Consider the following 25,674-nt stretch of genomic DNA (forward strand, 5'->3'; position numbering starts at 1 on the left):
TGGAGGTTGTAGTATAATGATATGGGTATGTTTTTCTTATTACGGTGTAGGGCCCATTCATCACATTACTACTATTATGGACCAACACGTTTATGTTGATATATTGGATAAAGTGATGTTGCCGTATGCAGACTATGAAATGCCGTTGTCCTGAGTGTAACAACAGGACAATGACCCAAATCACACTAGCAAGTAGGCGAAGAATTTGTTTGAGGAGCATAAAGTGAACGTTATGGAGTGGCCAGCACAGTCGCCAGATCTTAACCCAATCGAGAATTTGTGGGCTGACGTAAAGGAGGTGGTTGCTGCTGCCAAACCCACCACGAAGGAGTCACTTTGGAACGTAGTTAAGGAAACATGAAGCGAAATTAAAGGTTTTGCCAATAAAGCTCACGCTACAAAATACTAATATGTTAAGAAATAACTAATATTTATTTTAAAATGTTTAAAACAATTGATTCTCATTTTATTTCCTTATTTTAAAGTACACATTAAAGCTGTGGTGCTATTATTTTTTCCGCGTTTTATTTGATTATTTTTGAATTTTTGTTTAATAAATGAATACTATATATAAAAACTTGTATATATTTTGTTTTTTATAAAAATTATAAGTCATTTTACTTTTAAATATGTATTTAAAAGATTTTCAAACTATCAAAAATAGTTAATAATTCTAATTTCAACCAATTTTTGGTGGTGGTGCTATTTTATTTTTCGCAGCTGTAAATATTATACTTTTACATATATATTCAAAAAAAATCTTTTTAAAAAAAGACAAGATGTGACAAGACAATAACAAGGTTTCGAGAAGTTTTTAATCAAGTTTCTAATCACTTTTAACGATTAATTTGAAAGTTTTAAACAAGCTTTTTGAACAAAGTTTAAGGTAAAGATAAAATATGTATGTTTTGGTTTCAGGTCAAGGTAGTGCCCAGCCACTATCAAGCGCTCCAAAATTAACCTTTCTAACTCTTGTAAATGAACAGTTGAATACGGGACTATTAAACAACGGATTTAAGAAACTGGTTAGAACTGTAAACAGGCCCGCATAGAGACTTTGTGATACCCAGGGTCAATATTTGTTCAGTGCCCCAAACTTTGGATTCCTTGGTATATTGAATTAAGCATGAACTTCGTTGTTTATCGTTCGTATGTCTACTATCACATTATAATTTAATAAAACAATAAATATTTTTGTATTAACTATCGTTGCACATAAACACTCTATATTTGAACTTGGTTATATAAATACAAATACAATTTAAAATGAATGGAATTATATATTTCATCAACAAAATGTTAATTATGAAGACCAGATCACAATAATTTTACTTTACGAGCTTTCTTCTTTGCAAAACTAGAGAAGATATTTTCGTACGATAAAGTCTTGGCAAGGTCGTTTTCAATTGAAATCGCTAAAAGGTTAGTAAGGCGTTCTTCAGTCATTGTTAATAGTAATTTGGATTTGATGAGAGTAAGCTTACTAAAAGAGAGCTCTTCTTCAGCCACTGAAACCTACTAAGATTAATACTGAGATTGTATTAAAAATGCAAAACAAAAATCAGATCGAAAGAAATATTGACTGAAGACCTTTCTGGTAGATTATTGAGCAACATGATAGAAGAAAGAGATTCTATTTATTCAAAAGTATTTGACCGCTTCAGAACATCTAGATGATGGATTTCTTCAATCAACTCCTCTTCTTTTACATCATTTACGTAGAGATATGCCACTTTGCATTTTTCTTTTTGACAAAATTTTTCTTCACCACTTGAAGGAGATGGAGATGGTATATAAAAATATATATTATAGATATATATAATATATATTTTTATATACTTTTACATTACATATATTTAAATTGTAAACACTGGGAATTTACAAATAAGAAAGATTGAAATTTTTGTTCTTTTTTTTTTTTTTTTTTTATGTTATTATCTATTTATGTTTTTTTTTTTTTATAAATACATTAGTTTTCTCTACCTACTTTTAAAATTTTTAACAGTATCTTTTTGTACAGTGGCATTGATTATCTTCTGCTAATTAAAAAAAAACATTAATTGTAATTTTAGAAGCAAATTTAAACCCCCAAATTATGTGAAAATCGCAAGTAGAGCAAACTGTTGGAAAGTATTTTGATAAAACAAAGCTTGATAAATCTATGACATTAACACTTTGTTTAGTTATTAAATTTGAAAAATTATCTAAGACTGCAAAACATCCAGATGTGAAATCCTTAAGTAAAAGTAAAGGTACAGTAAGAACATCTCGTGAAAGTATTTGTAGATATGGACAAGTATTAAATTGCTTGCATCTGTAGCAATCATAGGCAGCAATTGTTACATTAACTTCTTTTTATCAACTTCTTCGCCATATAACCAGCAATTGTTGTTGTAATTTCTTTTGTTTCAGGTAAAAGAGTTAATTCTGATATCTCATTTGAGTTTAAATCTAATGTTATTATTAATTCATAATTAATTGGGTTACCATAATTGTCCTTTAAATCTTCATCCCAAAAATTTACATTCTCCTTAATTAAAGTCTGACATGCTAAAATAATTTCTGAATGTTGAACTTTTAGTAAACTTACTAGAAATCTCCCACCACTCATCAGTCGATATTGAGAAAGTATTCACTCTATAGGGTCACTTTGAAGTTGTGAAGTAAGCACATACAAATATCCTTCTTCGATAAGCTCATCTATAAGCATTGCTTAAGAACGCAGAGTTGTGATAAGAGCAGATCATGTTTATTTTAATAAAGTAAAAAATTGAGTTTTCTGCCGAAATTCAATCCAATCAGCTAGTTGCATAAAAAATGTGGTTATACCATCATCAAAAATAATTGCATTACCAAATTTATTAGGACTAAATTGTTTTTTTGAATATGAAACAGTCCACTTTTTTTGAAAATTGCTTAAAAAACCAGAAATATCTTTTTGTCTACGACATATGCCCTTTGATTTCTCTTTTACTGACTTATACCCTTCTTGCCCGTGCCCTTTTGAGTTCACTTATTTTGACTCATGTCTTTTGTACATGACTTTTCAAATAAATAAATTATCAGATAAAAATATCACTGAACAGGTACACTAATGTCTAATATATAGAATATAGTAATAAAACATATAATATAATATAATATAGTAATAGAAACATAGAATATAGTAATAAACTAATAACCAATAGTTATAGTATATTCATTTATTATTTCTAGTTGTAGGAAATGAAATGAAAAATATATTACTTTTACAACTCTCAGATACCTACACTAATACAATATTGGCAGTTGGCACCTATTTTTTTATAGAAATAAAATTAATACAAAACATTCTAATTGAAAAAAAAAAATTAAGAACTTAAACAAACTTCATGTGACTCATCAAGTACACTAAACTAATACATTAAAAAAATTAAAACAGTATAAAATATAATAATTGAAAAAAATAATGTTATTATATTATTAAAATATTACTACATAATAAAATTAAAAACTGCTTAATAAATCACATTATTAATCACTTTCACTCAAGTCTGGGTCATATAAAGCATCTTCATTTTGATCGTCCTTTAAATAAACTTATTGCCATCTTCATTAGTCTTTCTCATTACTAAAGGGCCTTTTCAATCTTATCAAAGTCATATACTTCACTTTGTTTCATTTCATCTACATGAAATGGTTTTTTTTGTTAGTATAACTTATTAATGTAGCTCAATCCCTTGGATGAGCTACAATGGTTTCTGACTTTTATTTTTGTTTTTCAATGAGTGAATGATCACAATCACACTCCATATGTGTATGACCTGGCTCCAAAAATTTGTGATTGATTTCTTGTAACGTTTTTTTTTGATAACAGAGCAAAGAACATACTGACCGGGAATTCTTGTTTTGTCCTGCACAAGAATCAGAATATAAAGTAACTGTTTTTATGATATTTACATGATGCAATTTCATTGCCTCCTCTACGAGCAACTTCCTCATGCCACAAATAACAGGAAGCTTGTCCTGATGCAAGATTGTGTGTTGTTAAATTATATGTCCAGTACAAACGTTTATAGAATGCCACAGAGGTCTCCAAAATTGGTGTTGGCAAGCATTGTTGAAGATCAAAAGCAATGCAAATATTTGCTGAATCCAATTTTGATTTTTCTTTGTCCAGGTGTTTGAAACTGTAAGCGTCATCACCATTTTTAACATGCTTATCACGTTTATTAATTAAATTAATTTTGATTTCATCATTTTGTTCCATTTCAATTCTCATTTTAAACGAATCACATTTGTGACAGGTGTCGGCTTTTCTCACTTTTAAAGATAAATTGGTAGTTTTAAATTCTCTTTCATGTATTGTTCTTCCAACTGGTTCAGATGTTGTCAACCGGTATAATTCGTACATTTTTTTAAGATTAAGATGAGATGCTAAATACTTTTTAGTATTTGTTTTACGCGTATAATAGTTTTCGTATGCTGGGAATGAAAGAATATGTTTATGTACATCTATGATATCAGCGTCACTTTATTTATTTGGTGAAGGTCCAAGTCCTCTTTGATCTTTTTTTGTTATACCTGTAACTGAATTTGTGTACTTGTTTTCTAGAACTGTTCTAACAAAATTTTCTTTTTCGTCTAAAGTGATTAAAAAACATACATACATACATACATACATACATGCTTACATACATGCATACATACATACATATTTACATACATGCACTTACATACATACACACACTCATATATACATATACATACATACATACATACATACATACATACATACATACATACATACATACATACATACATACATACATACATACATACATACATACATACATACATACATACATACATACATACATACATACATACATACATACATACATACATACATACATACATACATACATACATACATACATACATACATACATACATACATACATACATACATACATACATACATACATACATACATACATACATACATACATATATACATACATACATGCATACATACATACATACATACATACATACATACATACATACATACATACATACATACATACATACATACATAAATACATACATACATGCATACATACATAAATACATACATACATACATACATACATACATACATACATACATACATACATACATACATACATACATACATACATACATATTACAATATATAATAACTTTGACAATAAAGTATTTTTCTGGAAAACACAAAATAAGAAAACTTAAATTCAATATTTTAAAAAAACATATTTCATCAATTGAAAATATAATATTTTTTAGTTTTAGTTTAAAGGAGGGATAATTACATTTCTTAAAAATATCAAAATTTTTGGAAATTTTTTTATTCCACAGAAAAGCTCCACGTAACGAGATGCAAAACTTTCCAAAGTTTGTATGGTAAGAAGATTGTCAAATAGCTTTATCATTAAGATATATTTAAGATATATTTGTTCTTTTCTTTCAAAGTAAATAAATTTTGAAAAGGTTTAGGTGATAAACTGCTTTTACATTTATACATAAAACAAAGAACATTGAAAATATTCAGCTCGTATATACTAAAAACATTCATATCAGTTAAGAGAGGCTAATTAGAATTAGAGGTTCAAGTTTACTTTTATTTGTACTACCCCACGCAACATTTGCATAGTTTAGGTGGCAATGGATAAATGAATGATATAGTTGAGTTAAGGTGTGCTTATTTAGGATATTTCTTGTTTTATATAATATTCCAATACTTTTGGATATTTAATTACCCAAATTTTCTTTATTTGTTCCATGAGAAATTTTCATCAATATAAACGCCTAAAAATTTGGTAAAGCTAACTTGTTTTATTAGAGTATTGTCAATAAAATAAAAGGCATGTCATTTGGCAGTAAGTGTTTTTTAAAATGAGGGTGGAAGAAAATCCATTTGTTTTTATCAATATTGAGAGATAATTTATTTGTCTTGAACTAATCAGAGCTTTTAATTAGTTCATTGTTCATGTTTTCAAATAGATAATTTATGTTGTTGTGAGATAAAAACAGATTAGTGTCATCTGTGAACATAAGGGCCATTAATTTTGAGGCTTTATAGAGATCATTGATGTAAATAAGAAATAGGAAGGATCCTAATATTGATCTCTGGGGTACTCCACATGTTATATCAAGCAAATTTGAATGTCAATTTGAATCAACGTAGTCATATTGCTTGCGATTACTTAGATAGTTTGTAATCCGATTTAGAACATTACCAGTTATTCCATAATATTGTAAATTTTTTATAAGAATTTCATGATCTATGGTATCAAATGCATTTGCTAAATCTATGAAAACTCCTAAAGTATATTGGGAATTTTCAAATGATTTAGTTATACTTCTTGAAAACTGGATAACTGCATGTTCGGTAGAATTATTTTTTTAAAAACCATATTAGTTGATATATATGAAACTATTATTTTATTGGTGATTATATATTCTATTATAAAAAATTCTTTCTAAAACTTTTGAGAAAATGGAAAGAATGGATATATGACGGTAATTGCAATATATTTGTTAAATCTATTGGTATAACCTTTGCTATTTTTAATTGATTAGGAAAAATTCCTTGTCTGATGGAACATGAAAATATCCTAAAAAGAATATTTTTTTACACATCGTATGAATTAACAACAATGTTTCCATTTATATCATCATGGCTAACGGCTTTGTTAGGTTTGAGCATTTTAAAAGTACATTCAAATTCATCAAAAGTTAGCTTAAAGGAGTTAAGATGTGATGTTAGGGGAAAGAGAGATATTTTTCAAAAGTATTTGTTGGTTGAATATTTTTGGCTACAGATACAAAATATTTATTTAGTTATCTTTTCTTGATCAATCAAGAACTCTTCGTTCATTTTAATCGTTTTGGGCAAAGATATTTTTGTTTTGTTACTGCCAGTAATCTCTCGAATGATTTCCCAGGTGCGTTTAGAATTTAGTTTACATTTTTCTAGTAAATTAGTATAGTATTTATATTTAAGATTTTTTTTTCGTCGCTCAAATATTTTAGCGTAATTTTTATAAATAGTTTTACTTGCTACTGATTTTGATTTTAAATATTCAATATATAGTTTTTGTTTAATTTTTAAAGATTTTCTTTGTTCCTTGGTAATCCATAGTGATTTGTTGTTTTTTGGTTTAAGATTAATTTTTATTTGTGGGAAATTTGATTCGTATATTTCAAAGAATGTTTAAAAAAAATTGTTGTAGACTAAATTTACATTATCTAGAATATTAATATGTTCCCAATGTAGTAAAGAGAGTTGTTCCTTAAATGATGTTAAATTTGCTTCACTAAAAATACGTTTAATGTAGTATTGGTTTGTATGTGGCAATATTTTATTACTAGTATTAATCGAAAAGAATATCAGAAAATGATCTGAGATATTGTTTTTAATTATGCTCTTTTGAATAGTTTCATTGAATAAATCATTGGTTATTATATTATCTATAAGAGATATTGTTGATTGAATGATTCTAGTTGGTTTATTAATTAAGGAAATGGATCCGATTACAAATAAAGCATTATAAAACATTTAAATTTTTTTTTATGACGTGATATTCGAAGCAATCGAAATTAAAGTCTCCTAATATGTAGATTTTTTTTTCTTGATTGCATTTTTTTATTATATTGTGAAATAAAAATGTACTAAAATTTTCAATTACGCCACTTGGTGGCCGATAGCAACAGCTTAGTAAAATGTTTTTGGTTCTTTTGGGTAAGATTCAATAGTTAAAACCTCTATATTGTTGTCAGAAATACTCATGTCATGCCTGATAAAAAATTGTAAATTTTCTTTTATCTATATAAGCAAACCGCCTCCGCGTTTTTTAATTTTTCGCGCTAATGGTATCAAATTAAAACCTTGCAAATTAAAATTAGTACAAGCATCATCATCATTACACCTCGTTTCGGTTAAGCAAATTAAAAAACGTTAAAAAACGTTAAAAATTTCAACAGTTTCCTCAATTATATTACAAAAATTATCAATTTTTTTTTTTAAGCTTCTTATGTTCTTAAGTGAAAAGCGTTTAAATTATCAGGTTCAAGAAATTCTTTTATTTCGTTGGTATAAAAGTAATTGCAATTATTTTTATACCAAATTTTTTTAGAGCTTCAGCTCCGTTAAAATAATTTAGATCTGGATCTGATTTATCATCATTTAAAAAATCGTCAGTTTGAAAAAAATTGCAAAAAATTGATTCAAAACTTTTAGTTTATTAGAATCCATTTTTGTTTATTATAAAATAAAAAATATAAAAATAAAACAAAATATAAGAATAAAATAAAATATAAAATATAAGAACTTCTTTTTACATTTTTTTTTTTCGTCACGCGCGATTTATTTATTATAATTGACTTTAGCGTACTTACCTTTGCTTCTTAATTCCTTCGCGTCTTTAAAAAATTTTTTTTGTAACTCTGTAGTATATTCACTAAAGTCCTCATTTATGTACAACCACTCGTTCCAAAGCTTAAGTTTGTTATATTTGTTCAAAATTATGGCTTTGTCTTTATAATTTAGAAAACGAACAACGATGGATCTTTTTTTGCGATTTTCTCTTGGCTCTTTTTTCCCTACTCGATGAGCTCTATCAATTACAAAGTGTTCTTGAATTTTAAGTTTATTTCTGAGTGTTTCTCTAACTTTTTCCTCGCTTTCCTCCCAAGTTTCATTTTCGCTCTCTTCGATTCCAACAAACCTCAAGTTATTTCTTCGACTTCTGTCCTTTAGCTCCGCTATTTTTTCTATTATGTTATTACTTTCATGTTTAATACTTTTACTTATATCTATCCCAGTGGGCACAGGACGTAAAAAAGACGTCTTTTGAACGTCTTTTAAACGTTGTGGACGTCTTTTGAACGTTCAAAAGACGTCTATTTTTAGTCCCGTGCCCAATGGGATAGATTTTTTAGACTCTGAATTTTTTAAGTCGGTTAGTTCAACGTAAATCTTTTCGTAGTTTTTAATTACAAACTCGACAGATTTGTTTAACTCGACAGATTTGTTTAACTCGACAGATTTGTTTAACTAATAGCTCGTTTTTCAATATCACGTTTTCTTCACTCTAGTTGATTACTTTTTTTTTAGTTTCTCAATTCGATCATTAAACATTTTTATAATGGTATTTTCGTGAATTTTGAGTATTTCTTTTAATTGTGCTGATGTTTTTGCCATTATGATAATTTTAAAATGCGTCTGTTCGCTTCATAATTTATTTGCGAAACGTTAATACGAGGTTTTAATATTATAAATAAACAAAAACACCTATATCATAATTTTAGTTTTATCATCATCTCAAAAACTTTTATTGCATACTGCATAGAAGGGCCCCTTCAAATTATTGCCCCCCCCCAACCGGGGGTTTGGGGACTCTAGGCACGGCACTGAGAACACCATATGAACGAAAGCATATCCGTCGTCTTTTGAGCCATATTCATTCTGTATCTTATCTGCTGGAGCAGCGTGTCAAGAGCAACATTAAATACATTCACCTCAAAACCCTTTGATTCGTGGAAGTGGGCTGTGTTCATCGATTAATAACTGACTTAAACTGGACATGACGTTTTTACTCTAAGATGCATGTTACTTATTTTTTAATAAAATAAAAAAGTTTTTCATTTATTTTGAAATCGAAAAGTAATTAAAGAGAAAAAGGATTAAATGCAATTTCACAATATCAAATTAATTGGAATGAATGTATTGAGAAAGAATATTTGAAAAGTGTTGGAATGAGAGTAACTTAACTAATTTATGTAACATAACATTGATTGTGTAACATAACATTGTTTTAAAACAAGCCTTTTGTTCAAAGAAGTATTATGGAATTCGAATTTAACTGCATTTAAATTGGAACCATTGCAATCAGTCCTTCCACGCCGAAAAAATAGAAATTGTGAAATTTCCATTTAACTTAACCTAAATTTCAATTTATTTCATGTTATAAAATTCTAAAAATCTTACAAAATATCTTACAGAAAAGAAAAAATCTATTTTGTCTCAAATTTTTTGCTTAAATTTATGCAAATAATCCTTTTTTTCCTTTCTTGACAATTATCACCATTATCATTAAAACGTTCATAAAATATTACAAGCCCGTTCCGCAGGTGGGGTTAGTGGGTGCGATCAATGCCGCTTTTTGTACCAATTACCCTTAGTTTCTGATAAATTTTGCCATAAAAATTGAGCAATTATTTATTTGCTACCATAAACTACCTCGTTTTAAAATTATGACTATCCGAATATGAACAAGGTAATACAGCTATTAAGCTATACCTGGAGTCACACTGTCATCTAGTAATTTGCGGTAGTATTAGATTCATTAGCACACTCACAAGCAAGAATATTTAAAATAATTTAGCTGGAAACTAGTTATTTATTATCGATTTCAAAATAAATGTATTCAGTCTGCTTGGTAGTCATAAATGAAAATATCTTTATTCATTTTTTTTTTCTAAGTTTGCCGTTTGATAAATTTACAATAAATACATACTATATATAAAAATTTAGGCTGGAGTAAGAAGAAGACATAAACTGGCTTACCACCGAGCCCCGTTTACATATTCTCTATGTTTAACCGGTGATTACTAAAAATCTGGACAAAATTGCTTACATCATATTTCTATATGCAACTAATACTTATTTTTTCACACAATTTTTAAAATGTTGCAAGTTTATTCTTCTTTTGAAATATATACTAACTTTTATATAAGTATTTTAAATTTAGTATTAAAAATGACGTCAAACGAAGAGCTCCAGAGAAAACGTGTGTACCAGTTTTATCAAGAAAATTCAGACAAACCTAAATCATTCACTGTTTCTCATTTTGAAGCAGAAAACTTATCAAGATCGACTATATATGGAATTATTAAACGTGAAGAAGAAGATAAACCATTTGAAAGGCAAACTGGTAGTGGTAGAAAGCCAAAAATAATGACTATGCGCGCCATCAGTCAACTTACCAAGCGTTTTGACCATAAATGTGGCATTTCTCAGCGTATAGCTTCAAAAAAGTTCAAATGTTCTCAGCCACTTATTTCTAAGACATTGAAAACCAAAACATCAATAAAAAAAGAAAACAAATGAAGATTCCAAGTCGAACTGAGAGCCAGAGAGCAAAAAACCGACGTTTGTGTGGTCAACTTTATAAAAATTGTAAAGATTTTATTTGGGTTCTTGATGACGAGTCTTATTTTACTCTCTCGAACAGCCAAATTAATGGTAATGATAATTTCTATTCAAGTAACATCGAATTAACTCCAAACAATGTTAAATTCAAAGAAAAAAAGAAATTTGAAGAAAAATTATTGGTTTACGAGGTCATTTCGCCTTTTGGCCTATCAACTCCATACATTGTACAGTCTGGAACAGCTATTAACCAGCACATTTATGTTGATGAATGTTTGACTAAAAAACTATTACCACACATCAAACAGCTTCCAAAAAATACTAAATACATATTCTGGCCTGATCTAGCAAGTGCCCATTACTCAAACAAAGCTGTTAAGTTTTTGAATGAAAATGGTATAAAGTTTGTAACAAAAAGTGAAAACCCTCCAAATATGCCTGAATGTCGTTGTATTGAGGATTTTTGGTCTTGTATGAAAAGAGTTGTTTACAAAAATGGTTGGTAGGCAGAGAATTTGGATCAATCACGCTCTAGAATAATTTACTGTTTTAAGAAATTCGACAAAGAGCTGGTACAACGCTTGGCAGAGTCTACTAGCAGAAGACTCGACACAATAAGAAGACAAGGTCTTGTTGAATAAAGATAAACGTTTTTATTAAAATTAGAATAAATTTGCTATTTTATTCTTTTTAAAACAATAAAATCTTCTAGATTAAAAGTTATTTAATTTTTAGTTTTGTCCAGATTTTTAGTAATTACCCGTTATATAAAAGCAAATATATACATAATCCGTTTAAAAATACATACAAATTTTGCAAAATGCTAAAAATGTCTTTAAAAGAACGTAAAGCTATTAGTATATTTCTACTGACTTAAAATTAAAGTAATATAAACATGCATATATATTAATGCATACACATTTTCTATATTAATGTTTAATAAGATATATTCATTTAGTGATAATAACAACATTTTTTATTTCAAATTTGAATTAAATTTATGATAATAAATATTTGAAGTCTGTTGTAATAAACTCCTAATTGTAATGAGAGTCTTTTAAATTCTGTTTTAAATTTCTCCAAGGAGTAGTGCTTTTTATGATTATTAAAAACTTTAACAAAATCTTTTATTGAGGGTCGCATGTGCTCCCTTTGTCCGTATGCCTATGTAGAATGTACCCGGTGCCCCCTCCCATTAGACAGCCCTGACTATAAACCAAACATCTGGCAGCAAGATGATAGAGCCAAAGTTATATAAGAATTTCTTAAGAGCAGGTTAACACTTGAGTGATATCTTCACCTGCAATGACTCAAAAATTACCAAAAGAAAAGGAGATTCTGGTACAGCTCAAGTTATTGCTCACTGCGATGATTTATCAAGTTAAGGGTTGATACCAGCTTACTTCCTCAAAAACAACCTCTCATTTAAAGGACTGGCAAAGACACTGGAGTTTAGAGACAAATTCTTATTGCGGTATCAGAAAGTTTGTCAGAAACTCGCATCAGCATTGAACAAATCTGGTAACTGATTAATGCAAAGGATTTAAACTAATTTTAACTTGCTATATAAAATCTGTAAATATAATTTGTGGTCTTCAAACCCATTCAAGTATGAAATGGGCAGCAGCCCTCAACATTTAACTAAGCACGCATCATGGGGGCCAGTTCGAGGGAAATGAATGCAGGACGCTTCTTAAAAGGATGTGCTTTAGCAACTTGCTGATACAAACTTGGTTCCCAACATTGTTAACATAATTGAAGCATTCAAAAGTTTCAATTTAGTTGTAAAAGTTTGCTTTGGATTTATCCTTCTGCCGAATTTGGCTGAAATAATTGAAAATTTCAAAAGGTGTTACTTAATGATAACTAGTGCAAGCGTAACACCCAAAGTTCACACCATCTATTGAAGCTTAGTTTGAATTATGAAGTTTTTGACTAAGAGAATATATTGAGCTATTTTGAATAAATTTCTTGTAGAGAAAATCAAAGACCATGTCTTACAGTTTAATCAGATGTTATTTGTTGGTAATATAATGTAAAAAACTACAGTTTATATAGTTATTCTTTTACTTCATTAAAAAGTCAATGTATTTAAAAAGGTTTCAAGGGCCAATAAAAATTCTTTTAACAGAATCTTTTTTTTTTGTTTTACCAACTGATAGACCTTTTGCCAAATTTTGCACTTTTTTAGAACTTTATTTTGCTTTTTGGCTTTAGTTTTTACTTTAGAAAATGTTGAGATATTTACGCTATGCATAAGCCATTTCAAACTACGCTTCAAGTAGCAAATCAATATTTTTTTCTATAAAATGAAAATATGCTGCAATAAAACAATTAAGATTGTTGATATTACGTAGTAGAACACTCATGTAACCTTTCTTTTTAAAATAGTGATCGAACATCACAGTAATTGGTTATATTTTAAGGTCTAAGTAGAAAAAAACTAACAATATATAAACTAAAATTTTATTTTATATTTTGTTAGTTTTATCCAGAGATTGATGTGGCTATATGCTACATTTGCACCAATTTTTATCAAATTATATGTAGTGGTTTTCATTCTACAGGTGTTTTTATGCCGCACTACAAGGACAAAATTTTACCTAATTTGAAAATTCAAATTAAATTTTTTTTCTGCGGACAAAATAAAAAGATTTCAAACTTTACATCACAGGGTTCCTTGATGAGTATGGATCACCCTATATAAGTGGCGTTCTTGGGTCAGCTAGGTTGGCGTTATCAGGATCCGTGCTAAAATAAACTATGTATTGTTTGAATATATATATAAATATAGCTATATAACAAAATACAATACTGTTGTTGATGATGTCATCTCTATATATAAGAACAGAAAATACCTGGTTGCAAAATTTGAACTATGCGTCAAGACTTGCTTTCCAAATATTCTCCTTTAAATGAGTTTTTTTAAATATTGCTGATAAATACTTATATGATACCTGTGAAATGTTTCTAAAGTCATAATACTCTTTTCGTGTGAGTTTATTATAATGTAACGGTAGTATATTGTTTAATTAACCACTGTTTATACATTTATCTCTACATCAATTGTTATTCAATAACTAACAAGGTATCACACCCTTTATATTTAGTTCATTTTTGTCAATGAACCAAGCTGTTAAAAATAAATCTAGAAAACCAAAACTTAGAATGTTACTACTTTTTTTAAGTAAGTGTGTGGTACATTTTTAACATGCTGAAACTGAAGATTACAAAAAAATATAACTAACAAAAAAGTTCTTTAAATTATGAGTGGTTTTTGATATAAAATCATTTAGTTGGTCATTTATAGTTTCCACTAAGTGTTGATGCCACTAAGTGTTGATGCCACTAAGTGTTGATGCCACTAAGTGTTGATGCCACTAAGTGTTGATGCCACTAAGTGTTGATGCCACTAAGTGTTGATGTTACTAAAAAATATAAAATAAAAAAGATAATAAATAAACAACACCTTTAATTTATGTAATATAAACTTGTTTTAAAAAAATACATGTAACGGCTAGTGGAAACAAAAGCAAATTCATTATATATCTTCTGGTTGTTTGAGGTTAAATTTTTATATATTGCAAGAGTAGCCATTTACCCTGTGGTTTACAACAGCAATAATTGTTATTAAAATGCAAAAAGAAACTTTTTATAATCATTTAAAGTTGATTCGTTTAGACAATTACCAATTTTATTTACCCACTTACCGGTAGCAAATAGAAAGCTATCTATGCAGATGAAAATAAATAAATATATATGTGTGTGTGCGCGCGTGCGTGTGTTTGTGTTTGTGTGTTACAAGTTGAATATACATGTAAATAGATGAATCAGTTTAAACTTAATCTATATTAATCCTTAATAATTAGGTGTAAAACGTTTGTTAACAATTTGTTAACATATTGAAAGTCAGAGACAAAACATCATAGTGGTTGCTAAGGAGAATAGAAAGTAAGTGGATAAAAGAATGAAAAAAAGCAATTTGAACAACATAATTCCTTAGCAAAAAATATTTTAGATTAATTGTAAATTTTTTTTCAACTCTAATCAAACAAAAAAATTTGAACCGAAATAAACTGTTTTTTCTGCGGATTGTTTTATTTCATAAAAATTAGACATTTTGAAAAAAAATAAAAATCTACACCTAACACTTCCTGAAGGTTTAGAAAAGTTTTTTTTTTTTATTTTATTTAAGGTATATAACTATGATATGCTTCGAACCTTTTGGTTTTGTGAAAAAGTTGTATGTTTGGGACACCCTAATCATGAGTATACTATTTATAAAATACAAGCCAATGTCATGGACATTAGGAGAGACCTAGGAAACTTCAAACACGGGGAGAGAATAGACACTTAGAAATCCCCTACCTTGTTAACATTAGGACAATGATATTTATGGTCGATATGTTGGTAAACATACGCTCTTAGCTTTAAAATTGTTAGGAGACAGTTTCCCACTAAAAAACAGATTTTTAAGTGAAAAAACGATTTTAGAGTTTTTTGATGTAAAATTTTTAATTCCAAGTGAAGCATTCAGATCCTAGTTATAAACTCTGCTATGGTTGGTGCAATTATTTTAGAACAAATGGTTACCTGCGGACGTTTATGCATTCGTTTTGCGAATGTAAGTATATTTGATCTATAAATGAGTTTGGAGCGATTCCCTGAATTTTTTCAATACACCCCATATGGGGAGACTTCGGACACTTTGGACATTATTATTATTATTATTTTTATTATTTCAGTTTACAAAGTCAGTCTTTATACAATAAAATAAACTATTAAAATACTTTTACAAATATATAAATATAGCAGACTAACAATATAAACTAGGTTTCCGAAAGAAGATCACAAGAATCTTGTCATCGGGACCTTATAAAATATTATAAAATATATAGTTTTTTACATCTTTTTTAATATTTTTTTATTTACAATAATTGTGAAGTGCAAGGTATGATGAAGAATACATATATATTAATCTTTTACACCAATTAAACTGTAAATAATATAAACTAGCAAAATATTGTAAACAATATAAAATACAAAACGTGAGAAAAAATAAAAAAAAAGTTCACAAGTTAAGTTAAAATAACAAGAAATTAAATTTTTTCAAGTGATTAGTAATATTGTAAAATGTTATCTTGAGAAAGAATAAAATTTTTTGCTTTGTTTTTAAAAAGATGAAGAGAATTAGTTAGATCAAAGTCAAAATTTGGCAAAACAAGTTTATTCCACAGGTGTGGCGCACGATAGGCAAGACAGAATTGATTAAAATTTGTGTGACAAAAAGGTTTTTCTAAAAAATTTATATTTCTAAGTTCGTATTTGTTGGTTGGTTTTAAATTGAAGAGATCTTTAAAGACTGGATGAGATAGATTGTTTTTCCACATATAAACAAAACATAAAATTTTAAGACGTTGAGTTCATATAAAATTCTCATTTCAATAAAGTAAGGTTTACAATGAGAAAAACGATCAGCAAGTTAATTATGCGAATTGCCCGTTTCTGACAGCGATAAAGACGTTGTAGTTTACTTTCTTCAGTACTTCCCCGGGCAATATTTGCATAGTTTAAGTAACAACGAATAAATGAGAAATAGAGTTGTCTTAAATTTATCTTATTGAGATAATTTCGAGCTTTGTATAAAACTCCAATGTTTTTACATTCTATAAAGCCAAATTGTCCGATATTTTTGTAATCATTGCTTAATAACAATTCCCTATGAACAGTTATTAAAGTTTTACAAATTTCAAATTGCACAATCATTAGCGATTGCAACACCATAATTCCCTTGTAGATTGATTCTTCACAAAGCAATTCTCGAGTGAATTTAAAAAAAAACCGTACCGCTAGTAGCTAAACTAAAGAGTAATAGTTACTAGAATAAACGAAAAAAAGTTTAACACTTTTAACAAGTTTTAAGTTTTATTATTAATTTTTATCACAGTTAATCAAAAGATGAATAGAAACTATAAGAGAAAAACCAAGCGTAGATTCTAGGCTGAAAAGTTAAGGGAAGTCTTGAAGCTTTAAGGGAAGATGTCAAAACAAATAATTTGAGCATGCTGCTAAACAAGGTGTTAGCAAATCAAGACTATTCGACAATATCAAAAAGCCTAAACATTAGAATATTGATTTAATAAATGTTGGTGTAACAACTAATTTTAAGAAAAGTCAATTTTTTTTTAACGATAATACATATAACCTGAGTACATATAACCTTGATGACGATGGATTTAATGACAGCAATGCTGATAATTTTGATGTGCCATGACGTATCGTTTTAAGGTCATAATATATTTTAAATGCAATCTGGATGAATACCATTTGCAATAGTTTATAAATGAAAAATAAACTATCATTGTTGAATCGCGTATTTATTTATTTAATATCCATAATCTCCTCTATACGTGTCTGAAGTCACCCCGGAGTGACTTCGGACACTTGACGTGCGGAGTGACTTCGGACACTTGACTAGCATTTTTATAATAGTTTTTAAACATTTAAAATCAATAAGTATAAAGAAAATTAAAATGTTAAAATATAATTGTAATTTGACAAAAAAATATGTCAGTTAGTTAAAAAATGCAATAGTTATTAAATAAACTCAATTAAAGTAAAAACTTGTCGGAGTCTCCCCGGTCTCCCCTAATTAATATATGATATAATTGATAACTCTTTGTTAATAAATTTAATATTTATTTTTTTTGAAAATAATATAAAAATTTTTTATATTATTTAATAATTTAATAATTAAGTAAAGTTAAAATATAAATATATTATCAGGAGCATTTGAAATATTTACATGGCTTTTTCCATTAAAACTGATTAAAGATTTATTCAAACATTTTGCAAAGAAGCTGATATTTTTTGAAACTTTGAACCTGTTCCGAGATTTACAAAAGCTGTAATGCTAAATGTAATGTTCAAAAGTTTGTTCAGAGTAGTAGCCCTATCCAAATCCTTATACTGCACAAAAACCCACCTGTATGTTTTAAATAAATTTTTTACGAACCAGTTATTCCATAATCTTCATCAAGTGTCGTGTAATAGTGTAGTGATCCTCAAAGTTTTTAAAATGTGTTTGAAAGTCATTGTATTGTTTTGTCAAAAACCAGATTTAACCAAGTTGTTGAAAATTTTAAACTCCTTTTCCAATGGTTTTAAGTTCATTGTCAATGCACGCATGCACTTAGGGATCGTCCATAAAGTACGTACGCTCGGAGAGGAAGAGGGTGTTTATATATGGCCTATATGAGATTGGGAAGTAGTAGGTCAATTATAAAAGTATGGAGACACTAAATTTAAAAAAATATCATAAAATATTGGATTGGTAGGTAAAAAGCGTAGGTACTTTTAGGGAGGTAGAGGGTACGCAAAAGCGTATAGCGAAATGCGGAGGGTGGGGGGAGGGGGTAGTCGAAAAAAAAGCGCACGTAAGTGGTTGATAGTTTCTGTGTGTATCAATGGAGTATTAAAAACATTGCAAAAATCTTTACCATTACGTTTGATTAAACATGATTGAGAAAATTGTTTTTATTGGAATCAACTAAACATATTTTGAAGGAGATTTTTGTTTTCCTTCAGAAAGCCTCTTTCTCCATTAATACCGAGCTTGACTGTTTGATTGCTTAGGTTCCCTTCTTTATTCAAAATAAAGAACTTAAAAACTCTTTAATATCCGCACAACAGGGAAAATTTCCTGTACTTTCAAATTTTCTTTCTTGACATTAAATTCTTGAAAACTTATTATAAACGAATCTTCAAACACTGTCAATTGCTGGAAGTGCTTTTTTTTAGATTTGTTTGTATACAAGTTTTTTATTTAATTGATGGTCTATTTAAAATAAATTTGTTCTAAAATTTAGAGAAATTATTACTATTATTATTAATTTTCAAGATTACATCGCTTATATTAATTATTACTAAAAAAGAGTAATGAATTGTATTTTTCAAAAAAAAATGTTTTTACCAGAGTTTTTTAACTAGTTGTATAAGTTTCTTGTTGGATAAAATAAGTCTTGATCAAATCCTTATTAAATCAATCAAAGTGATCTGTTTAGTTGGTGTTTCAATGGTCCTACTAAAATTTTTTAAAAGGTTTTGCACTTGTAGCAAGTTTAATTCTTTGTGGTCCTTGATCGTATACTTTTTTCAAGATAACCTGAGAAACAATCTGTTCTTTTTTTTTAGAGAAAATTCAAACCTAACGTTCAAACTTTAGGTTTTAATTTACTTATATTTTTATTGCTATTTTTACTGTTTTAAAAGAATAAAATTTGTTTCAATTTTCATCCCCAAACTTAAAAATTCCTGAAATGGACCCTAAAAACACAAATATTTTTATAAAAGGAATTTAGTAATTTCAGTGACATCAATCTTTGTCGTTGACACATTGTAACGAATCCAATTATGTGTAACAATGTCTGGGGTCAAATCAAACAACTAAAAGGTGGTTAAGAGCATCTGTTAACAAAATACACATAAAATAAAATATTTGACTATTATAATACAAAATACAAAACTAATCATTAAATCTATGAATTGTAAACCAGATTTAGGTGTTCACGTGTTTAACTCAAATTTATTATTTTCAAACATGAAACTATTCAAGTTAACCTCAGTGGACATAAAACGTTCGTTGGACGTCTTTGGAAAGTCGAATAGACGTCTTACGGACGTCTGTGCTAACTGAGACAAAACAACACAAACAATGGGTCTAACAAAAAGAATATTTTTATCTTATCCAGATTTACTTTTATTAAACAAATCATTATCAGCTTAAGTCCGCCCTCATTTAGAACATTATTATTAAATTTGTAACTCGCAGCTACTTAAAATAAAATGTCAAATGAAAGAAAAAACAAAAAATGTTGGCGCAAAATACGTCAAGCGTAAAATACAGACTAATTCGTGCTAATCTAACTGTTGCCTTTTAATAAAGCATTAAATATACGATAAAAGTTTATTTGAAATTAATGACAAGTTTAATACTTGTGGGCTTTTCTTCAAACTAAAATTTAATTTTCCCTTTCAGATCTTTGTCAATACCTTTTCTCTTTAAAGTAGGTAAAAAACAAAACTCTCTTTTTTATGAAGTAATAACTGCATCATTTATAATAGAATTTAAGATGCCAATTAACAATCATATTATTAAGGAGGTGTCTACTAATTTAAAGGAATTGACATTGATCACATGATCGTACCGGACTCTGTAAACTACTTAGCCGGATATTAAATAGAGCAAAACAAACGACAATTTGGAAGTTACCCACACAAATTTAACATATTGGCCTGTTTAATATATCAATATCGAACAAAAATTTATAAATGAAGATTTTCTTTTTTGGACAATTTTATTTTGAACAAAATAAATCTGAAAATTTGATTAATCTGTTAAATTTTTTTAAAAAATGCATCCATTGTACAAAGTTTTTTTTTAACAATTTTACAAAATTTTTTTTTAGACAATTGTCTGAAAAAATTTTTTAAATATATCTTTAAGCTACGCTGAGCTGAATCAAACCAAATGGCATTAAGTTGAAGGAATTTTTAACAATAAAAATGTACACCGCTAAAGTTTTAGGTGAAAACTAACTAACCGATGGTTTATAAATCATAGTACAGATAATCAGTAATCAAGCTACATCTAATAAAAAATCATACTACAGTAAAAGTCAATTTCCACTCATCCATTTTTTCTGCGGAACAGGAAAAATATACTTGTGAGCATTCGTTGTATAAATTAAATTTTAGTCCGAAGTAAAATTACGCATGCTTGCGTGATTATTTTTCCTTTCATTTTCCCGTTTATTAAAAAAAAAAACTTGCCCTCTACAAATTCGCCCACTAAAAATAAAGCTCGCTGACTTAAAATTCGCCCACTAAAAAATAGTTAACTATTAAAATACATTAAATAACTATAAATTTGTTTTTGCTTGTTTGATATTTTATCTTCTTTATTGGTATTGAACAACGGATGTATCATAAGTACTTTTTATTCTAAAGACTTGCTACTACTTAATGACCTTTGCTACCAAAAGAAAAGAATTAACAGCAACATTTAAACTATTTAGAATTCGGTTTTAATGCATTTGTTGCGCTTTATTTTAATTATAAACATTGCAATAGCAGAATTTATTAAATTTAACAATAAAACTAGTTTTTTTTTATTAAGCATTAAGCAATAAAATATTTATATGGAACCTATCAAGTGTAGAATATTTTGATTGGACAAAACGAACAATGTAAAATGAAATAAAAAACTTTTTTTGCTATAGAAGCAAGTCATTTTTAGTTACACTTATCAGCAAGTTGCAGATTGATCTTGATCGTAAAAGATTTAGTTGTTGCAAAATGTTTGTAGAAGTCGTAGTCGTTGCGCTGACAGTTTCAATAGTTTGTAAGTTCTAAAGTTTTTTATTACTTTACGTTATGGTATTACACTCTTTGGTATTCTTGTGTCAAAAGTCACTTTATATAATTTTACTTATCTTCAACTTTTTTGATTTAGTAACTGTTTAACCAAAGTTTCAGAGTTTATGTAATTTATCAAACTCTATACTTTTCTTTTTCTTTCAACAATTCTTTTAATTAAATAAATGTATTTTTAAATATGGTATATAATGTAAAAAATACATTTAAATTATTAACCTTATGAACTTAGCTATATAAATAAGTTTTAGATACACAGTATCATACTAGCCAGAACTGCTAGAACCTGATGCCGGGGGCCAACTAGGGTTAAAGACGCCCGTACCCTCCCTGTGTATTTTGCTTCGTACCTAATGTATACATTTAATTAATAAAGTTTATTTTTTTATATTATGTTGTTTATTTTTTATTTATATTTTAAATTATTTAAGCCTTTAAATATAATGTAGTTAGATATTTTTAAATATATGATTTATAAATATGATTAAATTAAGTATTTGTTTTTTACTGCATAAAACTGACTACATCATGTCTGATTTTAAAATTGTTTTTAACCAACATTTTTATTTGTTGAGTAGAATGCATGTGTGTGACAGCTTCATGCTTACCATTTTGCACATTTAACCAATTTTATCTTAAGGGTTTGCATTTTAGGTTTTTCGAAATTATCCAAATTAACAATATTTTAAACACTCTTACAATTATTGTTTTTCATATAAATATTTGTACAACTCAGTTGGAGTAAATGTTTCAGGTTTTATGGCAATATTATCCACTTATACTGAGCTCAAATATATAAAAAGCCCTGTTATTGTTTTACATTGCAGCACAATAATTAACCATGAATAATAACTTTTAGATATTAAAATTATGCAACATAAAATACTCTGATTTACTAGTTGTGCAATGTTTATATAAATTTGCCTCCTCCATCTCCCTCTATCTCCCTCATATTGGCAAACTTTGACTACAAAAAAAAATGATTGCATTAAAATAAGCATTTTTTGTGTTTGATCTTGTTTGCTATAAGCCTAGGGCCACAATTTAAGTAAAGAAGTTTCAAATGATACAAAATTCAGTATAACAAAAGAAATCTAACCAGTTCTTCATATATTTTATAACTTTTCAGTTAAAATCTCTGGTAACAATATTTTTTTAGTTTAAATGATCATCCTATGAATCTTATTGCCTTTACAGCTTTATAGAGATGGTATTAGAATACCACCTATGACATTAAACACATGTTTAAATTTTGCAACAATGATAGACTTCTCAGTTTATACTTGAGGAAAAAAACCAAGCTGAGTAAGTTGATTTAACATCTTGTTTTGACTTATAACCAAGTCAAGACTTGATATCTTTGACTCTTAGCAAAGATGATCTTCATCCTTTCTTTGTAAAGAGCTCTTTCAATCTTTCAAAAGGCTCTTTCAATCTTTCTCTTTACAAAGAGCATGGCAAATTTTTCAAAGCTGGCTGGTTATGACATGAAGATGTTTGCTATTTCTGAATTATTGGCGTCATCGAAGAGATTTTTTTTTATTCACCGAAACTAGCCTTCAAATGTTGAAAAGGATGGTCAATATTACTCATGATTATCTACCAGTGAAACATAAATGAAGAATATGATTTAAAAAAATTTCTCTAACGAGATGGGCGTCTGGAGATATCCAGTTGTATCTCCGAATACCTGTTAAAAAAAGAACAAAGTTAAATGTACAAATTAAGCTTTTAATGTTGAATGTATACACATATACATATGTGTATACACAAAACTTTGTTCGCCGAATATAAAGAATAATAATATTCGGTATTGTACAATGTTAGGCCAAAGATAAATATTTTTGTTAAACTTCGGTCACGCAGTTAACGAAAGCTTCTGTGTAATTTTTTTGCTTTAAAATTTGATTAAAATCTAAAAAAAAAAAAAAAAAAAGTGTAAAGAAAGGTGGTATACTTTTTTTTACTCCCCGTATTATGTTACGTTTTCGTATTTTTGTTAGCCCTGTTTTTTAATATAGTTATTTTTTATTATCTATTAAACAATTTTATACCTTTTTAGATACTAACCCGATTGTAAAGCGTGCCGCTGACCAAAGTAGTAAGAGTTTGCTTGTCAAATTTTATAATCGCTTCTTATCGCATAAATTTTAAATGTCTTAATTGCATAAAATGAAGGGCAATGAAATCTGTAAAAAATAAACAAAGAATTAAGTTCTTTAACAATTATTTATAATATGATTAGTATAGTAATAAATATTAATAACAGAACATTTATTTTTATAATGTTAATGATAATATCTTTATTTAAAAAATAAGTCTTTAGTAAAATAACTTTTTAAAATTCATTTTAAAAGAGGCATGTTTGGCAGAACACAACAGGTTAAGAGCCCTACATCAGAACACTCCAAAATTAGTTTTAGATAGCACACTTACTGCGAGTGCACAAAAATGGGCAGACTATTTACAAAGTAGTAAAAAGTTTGAGCATAGCAAAGGTAACGGTTATGGAGAAAACCTTTATTTTTCTTCTGGAATTCCTGCTGGAAGTGATTGCGTTAGAGCTTCCAATTCTTGGTAGTTTTTTGTTGCTTTATTACTTTAGTTTGCTATCAATTTTTTAAAAATAAGCCATTTATATATTTAAAAAAATAATTTAAAATTTTTATACTTTTCAAACGTTTTAGGTACTCTGAGATTAAGAGCTATAGTTATAGCAAGCCAACATTTTCAAGTAGCACTGGACATTTTACTCAGTTGGTTTGGAAATCGAGTACAAAAGTTGGCTTCGGTATTTCATTTAAAGGAAGTTCAGTTATAGTCGTTGCTCAGTATTCACCAGCTGGAAATGTACTATCACAATTCAAACAAAATGTTATGCCAAAAAAATAAGTTTTTGAACTTTTTTTTTATTGTTGTGAATAACAAAACATACAAAAATAGATGGATTGAAAAGCAGAAAACTACTTATAATTTTAAACTTACACACTAATGATTTTCATAATTTTTTTAAAGAAGCTTCTGAACGTATTTTAACTTTGTTACTTAATTTTATAAAATTTAATTTAAATACTTTAGTAATTTGTAATTAAAATCGATTTTTTTAAATTTAACCACGAACGAACTATAATATGAAGAATTCCTATACTGCGACTTATCGCAGCCGGCACATTTAGTTGTAAATGCGCATTAGAAAGTTATTTGACTACGCATATTTATGGTATGGTGTTAGCCATTTTATCGTGTCGAACACACATTAGGAATACGCTTCAGATGTGTTTAAAAACGCATTAGTAATACGCTTCAGATGCATTTAAAAATAATAATGGAATACCCCATCTATTGGATATCAAACCCGCATCCGAAACTCTTTAAAACACGCATAAATCACAGTAATTAGATATTATTCAACACAATGTTTTCTTAGTATTAAATGCGCATTTAAAATTTTCCAAAATACGTGTTTTTTAAGAATATAAGTACGGCTCAGACCCATTTAAAAATGGACATATACACACTTCTGAAAGATGTTTTTATTACGTGTATACATAAACGCGCACACACATTAGTTCTAAAAATAACAGCAAAAAATACATGCTAAAAATTTTATTAAACTAACTTGTACAGTGTTCAATATACGTATGTATGTTATGGTTTTTATAATATAATTATATTGCATTTTATATTAGTTTTATAAAAAGAAAATTGCTTCATAGCCCTCAGAATATAATAATGTATTATTTACTTTGTATTATAAAAATTATATAATTTTTATAATTTTTTGAACTTTTATAATTTTTTGAATTTTTATAACTTTTTGAATTTTTGAATTTTTATAATACAAAGTATTATAAAAATTCAAGAAGTGTTGAAAAAAATGCCATTTTTTACAATTTATAACTATTTATAAAACTAAAATACACTATACAACGTAATATTCAAAAGTTACATTAATAGATAAACAATTGCAATCAATTTATTGAAAGTTTTGACTACATTCGCATTCGGTCGTACGTCAGAAAGCAGGGCGATTTCGAAGACATAAATACTTGAATTATGCAATA

The 25,674-nt window shown here is 27.9% G+C and overlaps 2 protein-coding genes and 1 long non-coding RNA gene across 3 annotated transcripts; 1 reads left to right on the forward strand and 2 right to left on the reverse strand.

The window, feature by feature from the left end:
• Window positions 1-6,189: 6,189 nt before the first annotated feature.
• Window positions 6,190-9,226, reverse strand: LOC136085553 (uncharacterized). Its single transcript, XM_065806868.1, has 3 exons — window positions 9,129-9,226; window positions 8,422-8,810; window positions 6,190-6,344 (listed from the first exon to the last, which is right to left on the reverse strand). Exons 1-3 carry the CDS (start codon window positions 9,224-9,226, stop codon window positions 6,190-6,192), a joined length of 642 nt encoding a protein of 213 aa, XP_065662940.1.
• Window positions 9,227-14,339: 5,113 nt separating this feature from the next.
• Window positions 14,340-14,973, reverse strand: LOC136085123 (uncharacterized). Its single transcript, XR_010641099.1, has 2 exons — window positions 14,887-14,973; window positions 14,340-14,604 (listed from the first exon to the last, which is right to left on the reverse strand). It is a non-coding gene; the product is annotated as an uncharacterized LOC136085123 (long non-coding RNA).
• A 6,376-nt stretch (window positions 14,974-21,349) lies between these two features.
• On the forward strand, window positions 21,350-24,704 carry LOC100200105 (uncharacterized). The gene is made up of 4 exons (XM_065806432.1): window positions 21,350-21,578; window positions 23,673-23,711; window positions 23,968-24,187; window positions 24,298-24,704. The coding sequence occupies exons 1-4, from the start codon at window positions 21,533-21,535 to the stop codon at window positions 24,500-24,502; spliced, it is 510 nt and encodes a 169-aa protein (XP_065662504.1). The 5' UTR covers window positions 21,350-21,532; the 3' UTR covers window positions 24,503-24,704.
• Window positions 24,705-25,674: the final 970 nt, after the last annotated feature.

The sequence above is a fragment of the Hydra vulgaris genome, chromosome 09 (genome assembly GCF_038396675.1).
Source record: "Hydra vulgaris chromosome 09, alternate assembly HydraT2T_AEP".
Classification (NCBI taxonomy): Eukaryota; Metazoa; Cnidaria; class Hydrozoa; order Anthoathecata; family Hydridae; genus Hydra; species Hydra vulgaris.